Raw genomic sequence first — 18,242 nt, 5'->3', positions numbered from 1 at the left:
GCCTGGATCCGATGCAGGTCCAGCCAATGCAGAGAGCCCTGGCAGGGAGGGACTTTCCCCCCCAGAATCTACTGCACCCTCCGCCTCTGTCGGCACGGTGAAAGATTTGGATACGAGATGGAAAAATGCACTTCCCGTAAGTCCTTTGATGTTGATGAGCAGCCGCCTCGGATTTTAAGGAAAAGTGTTAATTGTTTTTTTTTCTCTTGCATGGTGTCATGTCAGTCATGATTACTTGTCAAGAGGTGCAGAGAGTAAATAAGAGAGTAGATAAAGTAGATAATTAAAGGACTTGTTCACAGTTTCTCAAGCCTGTCTTATCAGTCAGGTGCCCAAATGAACATTATAATAAGTTTTTCTTGCCATTATCATTCTTTTTGTTCATACTGACCATTAGAAGATCCATTCATAATGTATTTATTAATGTAAGTGATGGGGACAAAATCCACAGTCCTCCTTCTGTGCAAAAATGTATTTAAAAGTTTATCTGAGGCTAATGTGAAGCTTCAGCCGTCCACATTACCCAAATCAAATAAATATCTTTCAAAGTTACAGTCTTTTTAGTGCCAAAGTCCCTCTTTTTGTTATTATACTCCCACCGCAGCTCAACAGGGAAACACTGGGGAAACACAAAGAGGGAATTTGATGCTAAAAAGACTGTAAATGTGGCAGATATCCACTTCATATGACTACCTCAAACCGCTGAAGCCTCATATAAGCTTAAAAAAAACCTTTTAAATGCATTTTAATACCGAGTATGAACAGGAGGAATGAAAACTTCTTTCAGTGGTCATATGGATACCCGACTGTTTAAGACAGATTTGAGAAGTTGTGAAACTGTCCTTTAAACATTTCTTTTTAATCTGAAGCCATCTGTTCAGTTTTCAAACATTTGGAATGTGAAATCAGATAGCAGGTTCATGTTTTCAGGTCCAGAGTGGGGGGTTGGAAAGCTGATAATGAAAAAGCAAAAGATAAGGAATCCAGCTGGAGGCATCTATCCAGGAAAATCACCATTTTTTTTTTACTAAACAATTAAACAAAAGAATTGAGAAATCAAGACAGAGGAGGAACATAATCAAACAGTCTTATTTGCCACATGCTGACTCCTGCCGCCATCTTTGTCTCTGTCTGAATTGGACAATGCAAGTTTCATATCTTTAGGGCGACATGTTATGTTTGTAAACAAACAGAGATATGAGACATGTTACTTCCTGTCTAAGGCCTTCTGAGTCACTTAACATGCATCCCGTTGTATAACTCAGAATTCATCTTAATTTATACAAGAATAGGCTGTAACTATGATTATTCTTATTATCAATTAATTTGTCAGTTACTTTCCCGATTAATCGATTTATTGTTTGGTCTATAAAATGTCAGAAAAATGTTGATCACTGTTTCCCAAAGTCCAAGATACGACCTCAAATGTCTTGATTTGTCCACAACCCAAATATATTCAGTTTGCTATCATAGAGGACTGCAGAAACCAAAACATATTCACATTTAAAAAGCTGGAACCAAAATTAATCAATTATCAAAATAGCTGGGGATAAACTTGATAAACTAAATTGATCGACTAATTGATTAATGCATCTCTAAAGAACAGATCATGCTAATGCTGAAATCATTCAGTTCTGACATGAATGATGTATATACTGTATAGGCAAAAGTATACATTAATTGAATATATCTTATATTGTAGCACTAATAATGTAATTATAAATGAGTGCATGAATGAAATGAATACATGTAAGAAATGGCCAGCATATGTGTGTGTGTGTGTATATATATATATATATATATATATATATATGTGTGTGTGTGTGTGTGTGTGTGTGTGTGTATGTATATATATATATATGTGTGTGTGTGTGTGTGTGTGCTATACAAATGCTATGCCTAATGCCTTTTTTGTACTGTGTTACTGTACAAAGTCAAGCTGAGAGAGGTTGAATTGAATTGACCTGGATCAAAATGACCTGGATCAAAATATTGTTAATTAACTGATTGATACAGAACTCAAAGTGAATCTCTCTCTGCTTAATTAACGTCACCTGATGTTGATGTTAAAGTAGAGTGGACATTTAGAGTATGATGAAAATTTAAGATTTGACACAACAAAATAAATATTTTTTTCAAATGTTGCTCAATTGAACAAACTCAACTTTAAAGTTCATAAATAATTTAAAAAAACAAAAACAAAACCTACTTAAAGCCACCAGTAGGTCTCTATTCCATTACCTCAAGTGACCCCTCCTACTGTACATGTGTTGTAATGGTATAAAAAATAGGTCAATCACTCATTTCTTATCAAGACTTAATGATACTATCACTAACTATAGTAGAAGGCCAAATGGGAATAACAAACAATATAAATACATAGGAACAAATAAAGTTAAAATAAATTAATAAATACATTTTTTGAACTGTCTCTAAGTATGTCAGGGAGAAATTTTGATCCCCAAATGGAATAAAACTTAATTTTCTTTAACTTGTAGTCTCTCCTTCTCTTCTCTTCTCTTCTCTTCTCTTCTCTTCTCTTCTCTTCTCTTCTCTTCTCTTCTCTTCTCTTCTCTTCTCTTCTTTCTTTCTGTCTTTCTTTCTTTCTTTCTTTCTTTCTTTCTTTCTTTCTCACACACTCACACATTGCCAAGAATATCTCATCAGGTCTGGATCAGAAGGTTTGTCTCTGGAAACATGATGCAGTGCATTCATCCAACAAAAGGAGGTGTGATGTTATCTGCGCAGGTTGTCTCAGCCTTCCTCCCTGTGGCACCATGCAGGTACAGTACGCTATAGAGTTACAACAACATGGCAGTTCACCTCACCTGTTATTTCATACAAAGAAAGGACATTTAAAGGCACTTTTTAATGCAAATTAGAAATACCATCCAGGGCAGCATTCACCGCTGGCTGACCTCAGATGGAGAGAGGGCGAGGACAACAGCAGCCCAGGGATGAGAAGAAGAAGAGAATGACCCCAATGAAAGGATAACACTGGACACCTCTGTCCCTGTTGCTATGACAACAGTTTAATAAAGCTGTGATTCCCCTGAAAGCTATCTCCCTTTACAGAGACTATTATAACTGCTGTTTGGTTCACTGTGCTGTAAGGACCTGAATGTTTATTTGCCTTTCTGTTAATCACACTGTTGTTATCTTCGCTCTTTATTAGTGAGATTGCTGCACCGTTGGGTGTAGAAACTTCATTTGAACCTCAAAATGTGTGTCTTCTTCAGGAGATGTATGCTATTACTTTTTTTCTAGCATAGAAACATGTATCGAGACATGCACTGAGACATATCAAAACACTCTCTGGAGGCTTCAAGTTTTCACATCACATTTGTGTAAGTTGAATATTGGACCAGCATTGGCTTCCATGCTAATTGTGATGTCACAAATCACGCTTGTAGGCCCACCCCTAAAAATCAGATTTTCAGTGGACACAGAAATTTCCACTTTCAGCAGATAAATGTTAAAACAAGCTTACACATACATCATTCACAGTGGAGCTTAAACAGCTTTTGTTCTTATTCCTACAACTGTAGGAATAAGAACAAAAACACATTTTTGAGTGGAGGGGGGCTTTAAGATTATGTTACATAGGCTACAGTAGAGTCTTTAAGGGATAATAAAGTGCTAAATGATTTGGATTAAGTATTGTAATCCAGTATCTACTTTTATGAACCTGAAATGTTGGCAAGGTTACCAAAAGATTTATAAAGTAGGCTTTTTATTTTGTTCTGAGTTGTAAATCTTAAAAAAGCACATCTCTAAATAACAATAAAAAATAACATAAACGTTACAACGAATATATATGTGGAGAAATCTCTAACAAAAACTCCAAAACAGCACTGAGTTCATTTAAGAGAACAGTTGAGTGAAGCGTCACCTAGCGTTGATTTATGTAGTGTTTCTTGTATGCGGAACCTTTTACACTTGGGTGTTTCCAGACGGCCAGCATTTCCGTTAGCACCGGTCCCATCATGGCGAGGCACCTCCGCTTCGTAGCGCGGACAGTAATGGTTCGAGAGGGCGACGTCGATGCAGCGTACTCAACTTTAAACAGGTGAAACGTTTGTTTGTATTCTTATTAAAGTAGCTAAATAAGGTCAAATGTGTTGTTTACAAGCTAATATTAGCTAATGTTAGCTATGTTATCCTTCCGCTCAATGTCACAGAGCTGCGCCTGCGCAGTGGTGATTAATTTTGACGTTTTAGTGGTTTAGTCGGTTTCGTCTGAGATTTACAGGAGTCTATAAAAGAAAATAACATAAGCACTATTTAAAATGTTAAAGGAAAATTAATCTACAGTAACATCATAACTGCTACCAGTAGTGTTGCACTAGCAGCAGTTGTCAAGTTATAAAAGTCTGACAACCTTCAGTTGGATGATTTTTATGCTTCCACTAACACAGTTCAAAGACGCCAGTTACTGTGTACCTGAAATGCATATTTAAAAAAAATCCAAATCGTTAGTATTTGAAGGAAGAAATTCATGACGACATGGACCAAACAAGTGGAGACAGCACAGACATAACGTTATATAAATATCACCCATCTTCATCTACATCAGTATAGTCACTTCAGAGTCCTTTGGAAATGATTGTCTTTGTTAAGAAGGTTATGTTTTCCATCTGTTGATAAGAGGATACCTCATGCCTCCATAGGGTTTTCGCTGTGGGTCCAGATCCAAGTGCAGAACCAGTAATTTTCACAAGATAGTTTTTAACATTTACTCACTAACCATTTCACTTTTGAGTTAAAAAAAAATGGCACATGGTTTGTCACAATCCATTAAAAATTTCTAATTAAAATAAAAGACTGTAAAGCCTTGTTATGTTGATGTAAAAACTCACAGAGTGCTTTCTAGATTTTGATTATGATCTGTTGGTAAGTAAAGTTGCAAACCTTATGATTTGAGAAAAGAAATAGCTTCTGATGTCTAAACCTTATTTATAAGCGTATAAGAATATAAATCTTTGTTTGGGTTTCTCTAAAGAGTCGTAGTTCAGAGAGTCATGTATACTGTCAGGTAATTTGAGGAACTAGTTACAAGTGTTTTCTACTACACTTGTGTTACTTTTTATTTAGAGTTCAAAATGTCCTGGATGTCTGATTGTACCAGTCCCATGCAGATGAGGAAGTGTGTCCTCCTTTGTTAATATAATTTTAACTTCCAGTTCACTGCATGAAGCTTTAAAACACCACTGGTGGTATATTGCTTCTGTAAATGTAGATAAACATTATGATACAATCGATTTATGCAGTTAGCCTCTCCATGGCTGGAGATACCTCCATTTTATATCTGGTAATTGAAGCAGGTTTGTGTCTTTTATGCATAAAAATGAAAATAATTCACCCTATCAATTTTCAGAATCCAGACATTTAGGAGGAACACTATGTCATTTATTTGGTATTATTTATTTACCTGTTGAATTGACAGTCTTATCCACAGCCCAAATTCCAGCTATTCACCCATTTTTTTCACATATTCTAGGCTCTTGTCCCAGGATGGGATTATTGAAACAGTGAAGCGCAAGCGCTACTTCGAGAAGCCCTGCCAAGAGCGCCAGCGGAAGAACTTTGAGAACTGCAGACGAATCTACCACACTGAAATGGCGAGGAAAATTGCCTTCATCTCCAGGACAAACAGAGAGGATCCCTGGGTCGGTTGCTAGTGAAATAGACTGTGATGAAAGAGGGATGCTATCAGTGGACTGGTTAAGACGGGGGCCAGCAAAGTGGAAGAATCAAACAAAATCAACACAATGTCACTATTACGTCTAAATGAAAAGAAAAATACTGAGGAAAGTGACTTTCATGTTTTCACATTTTGGTTTTTTTTCATTCCACATTGAAAAGTGCAGTTCTTGTGCTTGAAGAGAAATATTCACGCTTCGTTGATGAACACTTGATTTATTACATTTTGTGTTTTGAATCTTGTCTTCCCACACCATCTTAATAGTAAAGAAGCTAATAAATGTGTAACATTTTCTGACAGAACTGTAGTTGGTGAAGAAATATTTATACCAATTGAACAGTTAATTAAACAAAGGTAGCTGTGGATGCCTTTAATGTCAGACATGTTTTTGTGTGAATGTGGTCTCAGCTCAGCAGGAGCTTGGTGTAAATCAATTAAAGGTCACTCCTCCCCAGTGTGGTGTTAATGTCCACTAAAGATTTCAGCCAACTCCCGCAAATTCCCATATCAGCCAAAGCTTTCATCTCAGAGGGCCTGTCTTGTTGTCTCTTCTCTCCCACGGGGGAAGTTAAACATTTGCACCACACTCACTTGTCAGAGAGGTTAGCAGGTCATGTTGATATCCTGTCCTGAGGCTTCAGTCAGCGGGTGTGGGAACAGTACGGTAGATGAGCAATATTTTACACTGAAAGAGAATGACTGCTGCTGTCTGTGGTGCCTCTTTTTAAAGGGCCAGTTCACACAAATTAGAAGGAAACATTTTCTCATTTACCCCCAGTGGTTTGTTGCTGTGCAGCTAATTTTGGTCTCATTTGTGCAGGTTGATAGATCATTCTTGTTGCTTACAGCATTGAAAAATGTGAAATGTATACATTTAAAAAAAATGTATACAGTAATGTGTCTTTCCATTCACAGACCTCAGAGCCCCTGAGAACAGTTTTCATGGGAACTACTTTCTGACAAAGGAATAATCCCTATGTAAACTGTTCACTGTGTGTTCTGTGGTTTAATCACAGCAACAAAGATATTTTTGGGCGGGGAGATATCACTGTTGATATTTAACAACCAAAGTTCCATTCATCTCTATGTTATTGGGTTATAGGTTATCTCAAAAACTATAGGCAAATAAAACCAAAACAATCTGCATGGTTACATACTGGCAGTTAAAGGATAAAATATGTCTTTCAGTAACTTTGGTGAACTGAACCCTTTAAGAGTTGAAATGGGATGGGCTCACCTGGAAAAAGTGATATCAATTGTTTCTGTTCACCAGCAGGTTTTTACGAGGGAATGTTGCACAGAAGGTTTCTGATTCAGTTTGTGCTGTTGCTGTCAAAGAGCAGTAATATGAAATGTGCAAATGTTTTTGCTGGCTCCCTTCCAACATGCACACACACACCCTCCTTATCACTGATGAAATAGTATGAATATCTACCACAGGGTGGACAAAATTACAAACATTCATCAGGCCACCTGTTACTACCAATCAATATCTAGAGTTTTTCCCTTTTTTGTTTACTTTCCTATAGATATCATCTGCAACAATACCATTTTGGCTGCAGACTTGCAGCCAAATACTCAGTGCATAAGCTGACTAACAGCAGTAGACACATGTAGTTAAGCATCTGCACAATCATGCAGCAGAGCCAGCCCTTAACTGTTTAAAAAGTGTTCACTGTTCTGCACAGATAGCTATTGGTATTGGCCACTACTGTTTGTATAGTATCTCTATGAGCTGATAGTGTTGACTGTTTGCATGGTAATGGTATCTATATTAGATAGGAGTATGCATGCACACACAAACCAGAGAGGGAAGGTGCTTGGCTTCAAGTGAGCAAAATCAGGAAATAAATGAAATAAACAGCTTGCACGTGACAGGGCTCCAAATATCCACTTAACTTATTTATTGCACCAAGGTGACGTTTCGAGCACCACTGCTCTTCATCGGACTGAAGAGCAGTGGTGCTTGACATGTTACCTTGGTGCAATAAATAAGTTGAATGGTATCTATATTACAATCAAAAATAAATCTAGATCCAAATGTCCCTAAGCAAACTTAAGGAGCACACTCTGAGCTTGTTTTTGCAAGGTACCAAGGAAACTCTGACAAGAACGCTAAAAACAATCCACCATATAAAGAACATTACATATAGGCCCTGTGGTAGGGTGTGGAGGACCCAGTTTAGATTGTCTGGAGGTCTGGACTTCTGTCTTTTATTTAAATCATTAAGTCATTTGTGGCAATTTTTGAACATGTATCTAAGTCTTGAAAGATGTTTCACCACCTGGCTAAGAGTCAAACTGAAACTGACACTCTCCTCCACACCCAGTATTTGTGGCAGCATCTTATTTGTTTCATGTCTTGCATTCACTTACAGTAGCTTTTTCTTTATTCTGCTATACCACTTGCTTCCTAAACTTAAACAGGTAATAATAATGATTATTATTATCAACATCATCATTATCACCCCTGTAAACAGCCTTCTCAGTGGATAATTATCACATCCTCCTGCAGGTGGCAGCATTATATTTTTTGCATGTGACAAAACAAGTGATTCACCCCTGTAGGATATAGCAATCTTATTATGTAATTATGTAAGACTGCATGCGTTCAGAGCTTTCTGTCTCTGGCTTTAATATGTCTACGATGCCATATCTCATTAACTTTGTCTGTTCTATCTACTTGAGCATGACCAAGAGATTGGAGTTTCCAGAGCACAAACAAAAAAACTGCTTCAGAATAACGTGTGCGATGGGGAAACCTAAGTCACATGCGGCTCCATTTGCTGAAGGTGCCCACTATCCTTAAAAGCGTGTAGCCATGAATTGATTAAAAACATGTTTGTTTTTATGTTGGGATAAAGCTATGGTGTGGGAAACAAATATCTGTAAATATGCTGTAATTCCCCCTCCCCCCCCCCTTAAATATTATTGCATCAGGTCTGATATAGAGAGCTAAATGTGACATTCCCATATTTTCACCGCAACAGATGCCAGCAGCTGCCGCGTGCAGCTCGTCTTGTTCTCCAGCCACACCATCAACACGTGCTGCTTATACAGGCGCAGCGGGATCCACGAATTTACCAGCCAACCGGCGTTCTGGATGCCGCTGATTGGCCAAGCCCCCTGGCCAATGAGAAAACATCGAATTGCTGGTCAGCCAATCGTAGCGCTGGACCGTTTTGCGCACGTGTATCGCCCGTTGCGCGCCGTGGGTACTTTCTGTGCGGGCTGGGGAGAGCTGACAAAAAGTAAACTAAACAGGGGAGACAAGAAGCAAGGAGGGACCCACCGTAAACAGACTAATAACCGTTGACGCCTATGTCCAATGCCGTTAGCTTTGCTGCAGTAGCTTCTGACAGACTTGAATTTTTATTAATTTGTTCAAGCAGCATTTACGTGCCTTCTTAATCTTCGCCGTTTTGTTTTTGTTTTAGTGGATCCACGCCTGCTTCGTCTGGAAGGTAAGAGCTCTCAACTGACGTTTATTCTGTCTTCAGGGAAAGTCATCTGTTTTTTTAAGATTATATAATTATATATAATAATGATAATAATACATTTATACATTGTTCCGCACTCTTTATTCATGATGCAAGTCAAAGTGCTACAATATTAATAACACACAACAAACGCACAAAGAAAATTAAGAGGATGAAAAAGCCTTCCTGAATAAAAAGATTTTTGGTCCTTTTTTAACAGAGACTAGGGACATTTCTGTCACGTTGTCACATTACCTAACTACATTATTCATTTTCTGACGAGTTGGATTCAGGAATCTACAGTATCAAACTGCTCCTGTTTTCATGGATGTTGGACGATAGTTAGTTAGAGATACAGCCTGACCGATATATCGGTAAGCCGATATTATCAGCCGATATTTGCCTATCACAGCTATATTGGTATCGGCTTATTTGTATATATATACATATTTTTTATTTTTTAAAGTTGTATAGGCAGCATTCTATGTATATTTGGATTTTTTTCTTAATTCAAGTTTAATATGTATGTACATGTTGTTTTGTTTTGGGTTTTTTTAATAGTTATGCATAATTATTAAATTAAACTGTAACATATCATGCCTCCATTACATATCTTTGTCACAAGTGTTTAATAATCACATTTGAGGGATCATTGCAAAAAATGTGCGTTTATGTGTATATTCTGTATATACAAGATTATCGGCCGATATATCGATATCAAAAATTCAGTATCAGTGGGGCCCTAGTTAGAGAAGTATTTTCTTAATGTGTGAAATTTGGTTCTAGAAATTATACAATTCACCACAACTGTGTTGAAAACAAGACTTTTCATGTGAAACTATCATGTTAATGGTTTATTATTGCTGTTGCGGTCACACAAGGTAACCACCAGTCAATAGTGAATATAAACATCTGTTCTCAGATGACCCAACAAGTTTCCACTGGAGTGTGCACACTTGGGTCACTTTTGAGGACATAGACTTACATTCATATACTGGAGACCCACCCTAACCTAACCCTAACATTTAACCACTGTCTCAATAATCAGCTTTTTCCCAATTGGGGACATGCGTTTGTCCCCAATTGGACAAGCCGTCCCCAATTTACTGGTCTTTAGTCTGAAATGTGTCCTCGACAGTAGGCTACACGTGCACACACACAAATTTTGTGCAGCTATCCTTGTTAGGACATTGCATTGAGTGCATAGAGTGTTTTGTTTATTAATTTAGAGAGTCTGTTTGATTCCAGATCAGATTTTGTTTTCATGCACACTGCCAATGCAACACCATGTCTGCACTATGATAATATAGTTAGTGACTGCTACTTGACATGTCACCTGTGTAAACTGTGACCCGGACCATGGGAAATGTGTCCACTATGCCGTCTTAGTATCCAATTTATTAAATGGCTTGTTAAACCAATTCTAATTCTGTGTGTGTAAAAAAAAAGCGAGGCTAAATGTGAAATATGTTACTGATTATGCCAAACATATTCCCTTGTGATGCATGAAAAAGCAGTTCACTATTTTTATCCTATAGTAAAATATTCCTTTTTTTGCTTGTTTCTTGACAGTGAGTTCATTTTTCTCTCAGTAGTCTAAAAGCCCCTGAATACTCGATTTGAAATCTGAAACATTTCTCTATAACACTCTTGACTAAGCACACAATAATCAAAGTTCAAGTTATTATAATTATTATTATGAGTTGAACATTAAAAAAAAATAGTTAACCTGCTTTATCAGGACTGTGTGGGTGTGGTTTGATCAGATTTGATTGACACTGGCCTGGCAACAACGTGACAACTGTCATCAGATGGTGATTCAAATGTTGCAATAAGTTCTCATTGGTGCATAGACAGATGTGTGACATAACTTTTTTTCAGCAGAGCCCCACCCACTTCAAACCAGTGAGAAGGGCACAGATAAAACCAGAAATGTAGAAATCTCTCACGTGAGTGTGTGTTCATAAGACACCAACACTTATCTTGTTGGGAAAAAATAAGTTTTCAGGGCCTTTAAATAAGCCCAGGATCAGCACCTTGGAAAGTGACATACAAACAGACAGAGGCAGCTAGAGTCTTAAAAATATGTTTATTCTCTTTTTAGCAGCAAAATCATCCTGCACAAATACACATGATAGAAGAGAAAGGAGAATGTACTCACTAAATATCATTACCTCACTGTTGAGTTCCTACAACAAAACATATGTTACTATATGTTACATTAAAAATAAGATAATATTAGATAAAGATAAAGATAAAGTCAATACAATACTGACAACATTTATATTTTAAAAATTTTATATTGATGTGAAGTTGGACTAAACCCTATATGTTCCAAGTCGCTGTATGGATATGATATGAAGTTCATACAATTATAAAGATAAACTTAATGAACTATGGTATGGATTGTTTATTTGTTGTTATTTTTTTATTTTTAGAGCGAATACCAGCAAATCATTGCACTGTTATGCATGACACAGCATGAGTCAACTTGTGATAGCCGTATCTGTATTTTATGTGCCTTCTCCCTATGTGATGAACTATCAATGTGATGATCATTTGCCTTTTCTTGTCTTGATTCTACTGTACTTCCTGAGGCACACAACACAGTAGATTCAAAGTGCTTTACAGCAATAAAAAAAGAGAAAATAAATATAGAGTGAAGAGGATAATAATAATATATATAAATAAAAGTGATAAAACCATCAATGGCTGCACTCAGGTCTGAAGTCAAGAGGATAGAGCAGTTACCTGGGTCACTCTCAGATTTTAGAAAGAAAGGGGAGTTTGGAAATTGGCATATAATAATTAAGGAGTGAGGTATCTATTGATGACTGATTGGATAATGGGACCAATGGCAATTTTTGATATCGATATATCGGCCGATAATCTTGTATATACAGAATATACACATAAACGCACATTTTTTGCAATGATCCCTCAAATGTGATTATCCAACACTTGTGACAAAGATATGTAATGGAGGCATGATATGTTACAGTTTAATTTAATAATTATACATAAATATTAAAAAAAAACTCAAAACAAAAAAAACATGTACATACATATTAAACTTGAATTAAGAAAAATTCCAAATACACATAAATGCCAATAACAATGACTGCCTTTACATGTTTCCTAATATCCATATTACTATTATGATCTTGTCTTGTTATTTTCTTCTGTTTAAATAATTTCCAAAAGTACTAGCAGTCATCCCCAAAACACTGACTATCAATATAGAGATAATTGCTCAAAAATATTGTGACTTTTCATTTTGCCAGTATCGTCATCATTGACCTAATAGCACTGTCTGAGTCTCAATCTGCTCTTTTTCTCTATTCTTGTCCACAGATGAATTCACTGGGCAGTTCTTCCAAATGGCCATCTTACGACTCGCTTCCCTCCACCTCAAGCTTTTTCCTCAGCGAGAGTGAGCACACTGAGGATGAAGCAGACATCTTCTCCGAGGGAGAGGGGGACAGCGGGACAAACAAGTCTTTCTCAGTTGATGAAGGAAGGATACTTTCTGGAAGTCACAGTGATTACCCAAATCATTCAGCTAAGTTGTACTCTGGGTCTACGAATGAACAGTCTGGACACTGTCCTGGCCAAACTAAGCATCCCGACTCAGCTCCTTCTCCTGGCGTCGCCACAATAGGTTCATCATCAGCTACACCTGGAGACCTGGCCTTTGCTCAGAAGGTGGGCAAAATCTATGACTTTGTTTTAGTCTTTTTGTCAGACAAATAGCTGATCAGTTGTAGTAGTAATATATAATAATATTCCTTTTCCTTATTTTCCCAGTGTGCAGATTTGCGCAGGTTTATCTGCCCTTTGCTTGAGCTTCTACATGGACTTAAGGCTGGGCGATTTGACAAAGGTATGTGGTTGAGCAATATCCAACAGTATTATCATCTCTTTTTCTCAAGTTTTAGTGCATACCATCCTGCAATTAAACCCCCTAAGTGTCTATTTGACTTGACATTTGGACGCTATCTTGTGGCAGGTTTAACCAGTTTCCAGCAGAGTGTTGCCGTAGACAGACTGCATAGGATTCTGGGAATTTTACAGAGGCCTGAAATGGGGTAAGACCAAGAAGCAAGCCTATTCTTGTGAAAATTGGGCTATTATCATTGTCACTAATACCCAGCATTCTCATTAATACTTTGTCCTTCACTTTCTATTTTTTCTACAGTGAGAGATACCTGCACAACCTGCTGCAGATAGAGATGATGCTCAAAATTTGGTTCCCTCAGGTGGCAGTTCAGCCCACAGTTACATTAACCCAAACCATGACTCCCAGACTCTTACCACGCTGGCGCCAAAATCAGCTCCACATGCCAGTTAAGGTGAGTTTCATACTTGATGTTGATTCCATCTGACAGTGCCTTCACAAGTGTGTATTAATCAACCCAAATATCATTATCTTTCATTTAAACCAAATCGATTTATCAACAAAGCATCCATGTGAAATATATTGGTATAATTAAACATAAGAAGGTACCAAAACATAACAAGATGAAATGAGAGAGCAAAACAATAGGAGGAACTATATCGAGCATGCTAGTAACAAGGTTTAAAGACTTCATTCAACAAATTATACTGAGTCTGTAGGCTCAAACTCCTCAGGCCTGTTGTTTCTCTGATAGCTATTATAATGTGTGTAAGACCTTGATTTGTTATGGTTGTTATTTTTGGTTCCCATTCCAGAAGCGAAAGCTGAACTGGACAGAACCTGACGATACTGGCACAGACCCACCCAGGCATACACACCATCAACATGGAACACATGGGAGCTGTGAGGCTCTTGACATCACATGTTTACCTGGAGCACCTAAAAAACAGAAAACTCCCAAGGAAGGAACAGCTGAACCACCTGTGGCCTGCTGGGCAGCACGACACGAGTTTACAGAGAGCACCGGCACTTTAAGGAGACCGTCGTATTTTTGCAGCAAGAAAGAGAATAAGAATTCGAAGCAGCCTGAGATTGATCCAGCCTCCCCGTGCGCCAGCCTAACTGCGACACAGGACAGCTCAGTATCCACAAGTGCCGCCATTACTACAGCTGACTCACTTTAGCTGGCCTTAGCTGACCTTGCTACCACATGGAGGTGCCACAGTATGCCAGCCAGAGTGAGGGTAAAGGGTGGAATAGATTACATAAGCATGAATTTAGACGTTTAGCCAGTCTGTGATGGCTGCAAGGCACATAAAACAGAAGAGGAGGAGGGGAAATGCAGAGAGACACATTCATTAACCCCTAACTACCCAGTGTGGCTTCCAATTACACTGGAGGTATTGCACTATTTTACCATGAATTGTACGTATATTGTTTGTAAGAGTATCGGTTTTTTAAGTTAAAAAAAGAAAATGTTGGAAGTACTTATGTTGTTTGTTAATACAATCAGAGCTCTGTTTTATATTTTTTCATATCATGGATTACAGCACAAAGTAGAAGATTTCATGGCATTATATCTATAAGAACAGAAATGACAATTAGTCAGATAAAAAAGGTAATTTGAAAATGTCACCTTTTTTTTTTTACAATTTTGTTGACCAAATGATGAATTGAGAAAATAATTGGCTTATTAATCGAAAATCAAAATAATCCTTAGTTGCAGCCTTGGTACAGTTACAAAAAATCTTTATATCACATGATCAAAAGGGCAGTTAGGGAAAAAATTGCCACCTTAGTGATTGTAACATATAGTGTGGCAAAGATATGTATCCGCTGCCAAAAAGTGCCAAACAAAACCATTTTGCATTTCCATTCCCACCAGAATTCACAGTCACTGATTCTGTATCGTAGAGCGCTAAACAAACACAACTTATTTGATTCAATATAAATAAGAATATATATGTAGTTGCACTTCTGATAAAGCAGCAAAACACTGCACAGAAAATACCACAACCTGTTTAATAGATAATGTTTGAGATGGTTAGGAAAATGGAAGCTGCTCAGCTGGACGTTAAACTGTAAGTTAGTCCTTCAAGTAGCCAGTGAGTGAACTTGTTTTGTATAGAAAGACTTGAAAACACATATTTTATTAAAGACATGACTTTTTAGTAACTGCTTTTTTTTAAAAAATATATAAAACGGGCGAAATATGTTTGGTCCTGTGTAAATTGGAATACAGGTAGATGTATCTGCACTTTGGATGACTATGAGGAAATGTTACATATCTAGCAACACTAAAGAGTTGTGATATTTATATCCGTTTAAGAGGATCAGTACTTGAAAACCGTGATTTTCAACGGCAGATTTATGGAGTCAAGCATGTGTGACAGCTGAGATGAGTGCTTCACAGTTGTTTGACTCACGGATTTTATAGGCAAAACGTGTATATTTGATTTTTTTTTTTTATTTGTAAATGTATAATTTTGGCACTTCATATGGGAGGTGTTGTTCACATCAAATATTTTAGCTTCAAAACGCTCCAAATGAGATCTGTGTCATTACGAGGCGAAAGAGCAGCTTCAGTGTACCATAAAAATGGATTACTGACTTGCTCTTAAAAATTTATTAATGTATTGCTCAAAGTGCTTTACTATTGATTATGAAACATGGGATAACATGGAGACATGATAAATGATATTTCCATTCCTGAACACACAGTTTCTTCCTGATAGCATTTGATTTTTGTACCACCATGTTTTAAATTAAATATCATTCATGTTGAATGGCGTTTCGTCTCTGGTGTTTTGTCACCAGTCAGCCTTACATATATGACATATAGAGAGGTAATCATAAATTTGTCTGAGAAATAAATATATCATCAGTCATGCAAAAAGTTATTATTTTGGTAACAATAGTAAAATTGCGACCTCAGCCACATATGACACCGCAAACAAAATGTGCTGCTGCATAGACGTTCCTCGTGCTTCGCCGTTCATCGTCACTGGCACTGAGTTTAAAATGGAAATTGTATTCATGTGGTGGAGAACAATTCTTCAGTATAGAGTTATGCTTATGTTGTTTGGGTATACAAAATGTTGCACTCTACAATACAATACAGGCAACGTGTTTCACATCTTTTATTTGTGAATAGGAGAAAAACTTACAGTAGAGTAAAAATTTTACTTGCGAGTCATGTGTCTCCTCTTTCTTGTTGTTTCTGCTATGTTTCTTTTAATGAAATCGCCGTTGTTGATTGATTGACAACAGCACATGTTTTTATATATTAAATGAGTGATGTGTTAATTAAAATACCCTGTGTTTGTTGATTTCTGGAATGAAATACACTGACAGATTATTATTATGCATTATATAAACCAAAGTTTGACTTATAATTTACTATTTACTTTGCATAATTGAAATACAATGTAATTAATCACCTTAATACCTTAATAATAAACACTGTAAAAATCTATAATTGTTAAGCTCCATAAGACTTAATAAGACATAAGACTTTAGTATTTCAGTTTTTTGCTACTTTTTATGTCTACTCGACAAAAAAGATTTTACATACAAAACAAATCTGCTTACAAAACGTGATACATCTCCGTAGATAGTAACATTATTTAGTATTAATAATCAAATGGTAGCTTGTATACGATTGAATAACACTGAAAAGGGCCAGAATACTTTTACTTTTGATATACTTAAAGTAGGCTATATTTTGTTGATAACACTTCTGTACTTTCTACTTAAGTAAAATTAGGAATGCAGGGATTTTACTTGTTATTGATTATTTTAACATTGTTGTATCGTTTGACTTAAGTAAAACATCTTAATACTTCTTTCACCACTGTTTCCCTGTGTTACAGATAATATGCAGCAGGTGGCGCTATCAAAAGAAGCTTTTTTTTGTTTTCTTTTTCCCTTAAATCTTTCTTTATTTACAACAGAAATACAATAATAATTGTATAACACAAAAACTGTAAAAAAACAAAAAAACCCAAAAACAACTACAACAACAAAAAAACTTTGTACAAGCCAGAGGAGTCCAATGTTCATTCATTGTAAGGCCTTTCAGGGTTCAAATAAAATGTACTTCCTTTAAAATATTGAAAGTCTTCTTAGCTTTTGTGTTTTTCACATTTTCGAGTAAGGTACCATACTGCTTGAGTTCAACAATAAAGCAATGAAAGCAGGTTTGGAGCCAGACCTTTTAGATTTGTGGATGTGGAATTTACCAAAAATAATCAGCAGCTGAATTATGTAGGTAATATTGCAATCCAACCCACTGAACACAAAATATAACATCAAATACATTAGTCTGTTTCTTATTTATAAAGTTTTGCATATCTAACCAAAATACATTTGAATGAGCACAGTGGAAAAAAATAAATTAAATATTGTTTTCCCATCTGAATTGCAAATAACAGAAGCATAGTCTATATTAAGACTAGGATAACTGCACGAGCACAATCACTGTGCAATAACCCTCTAACACTATAATATCCACTGTACCTACAAATTATACATATTTATTTGGTTTAAAATACAAAATGTGCAATACATTTCACTCATTACTGTGTATCTGAACAGACTGTATACACTGTACATAACCACCTATTATGTAACATGTCATTTTTTTACTATTTAATATTTATCTCAGTACTCCTTTCACTCTTCACTTCTTTGCACTATATGTATCCTGTTTACAGTCCACAGAAACAGTTTCAGTTTCACCTGTATGGGCTATATAGTCATTCCTTGACCTTGTGTATCTTTCTGAAGATTGTTGTGTTGTTATTTTGTATAAGTGCATTGAGAGCCACTAAACCAGAGTCAAATTCCTTGTATGTGTAAACACACTTGGCCAATAAAGATGATTCTGACTGTACTGTATTGTGCTTTGATTGATCCAGGATTTTAGTTTTCTAGCCTTCATCTTGGGCCTTCTTCCTCGACCTTCTAACCCTCAATCAACTTGTGAACATTTCAGTCATTGTACACATTGACATGTGCACTTTATCTGTGAGCTGGCAGTTTGTTTATTTTATTTCGTTCAACTTTGTCATCATTATTTGTTGGTTTTTGTTTTTTGTGTTGTAAAAAAGGGAAACATATATAGCCTAAATCTTTCCAACACTTATTTTACCGGGTAAAT

General features: G+C 36.6%; 2 protein-coding genes across 2 annotated transcripts; both read left to right on the top strand.

Moving 5' to 3' along the window:
* The first annotated feature begins 3,931 nt into the window (after positions 1-3,931).
* mrps21 (mitochondrial ribosomal protein S21) lies at positions 3,932-6,158 on the top strand. Its single transcript, XM_067612657.1, has 2 exons — positions 3,932-4,069; positions 5,501-6,158. Exons 1-2 carry the CDS (start codon positions 3,987-3,989, stop codon positions 5,679-5,681), a joined length of 264 nt encoding a protein of 87 aa, XP_067468758.1. The 5' UTR covers positions 3,932-3,986; the 3' UTR covers positions 5,682-6,158.
* A 2,775-nt stretch (positions 6,159-8,933) lies between these two features.
* Positions 8,934-15,649, top strand: ciarta (circadian associated repressor of transcription a). The gene is made up of 6 exons (XM_067612655.1): positions 8,934-9,168; positions 12,538-12,888; positions 12,991-13,066; positions 13,193-13,271; positions 13,382-13,535; positions 13,897-15,649. The coding sequence occupies exons 2-6, from the start codon at positions 12,538-12,540 to the stop codon at positions 14,263-14,265; spliced, it is 1,029 nt and encodes a 342-aa protein (XP_067468756.1). The 5' UTR covers positions 8,934-9,168; the 3' UTR covers positions 14,266-15,649.
* The last annotated feature ends 2,593 nt before the right edge of the window (positions 15,650-18,242 follow it).

Source organism: Thunnus thynnus, chromosome 15, assembly GCF_963924715.1.
Source record: "Thunnus thynnus chromosome 15, fThuThy2.1, whole genome shotgun sequence".
Taxonomy (NCBI): Eukaryota; Metazoa; Chordata; class Actinopteri; order Scombriformes; family Scombridae; genus Thunnus; species Thunnus thynnus.
Note: the sequence above shows the minus strand (reverse complement) of the source record. Positions and strands in the feature narration are given on the sequence as shown.

Bases quoted from the DNA above. Each gene is read 5' to 3' on its own strand.
- ciarta (XM_067612655.1), top strand. From the start codon at position 12,538: ATGAATTCACTGGGCAGTTCTTCCAAATGGCCATCTTACGACTCGCTT. The intron at 12,889-12,990 runs GTGGGCAAAATC...TTATTTTCCCAG, and splicing joins ACCTGGCCTTTGCTCAGAAG to TGTGCAGATTTGCGCAGGTT. The intron at 13,067-13,192 runs GTATGTGGTTGA...ATCTTGTGGCAG, and splicing joins GGCTGGGCGATTTGACAAAG to GTTTAACCAGTTTCCAGCAG.
- mrps21 (XM_067612657.1), top strand. From the start codon at position 3,987: ATGGCGAGGCACCTCCGCTTCGTAGCGCGGACAGTAATGGTTCGAGAG. The intron at 4,070-5,500 runs GTGAAACGTTTG...CACATATTCTAG, and splicing joins GCGTACTCAACTTTAAACAG to GCTCTTGTCCCAGGATGGGA.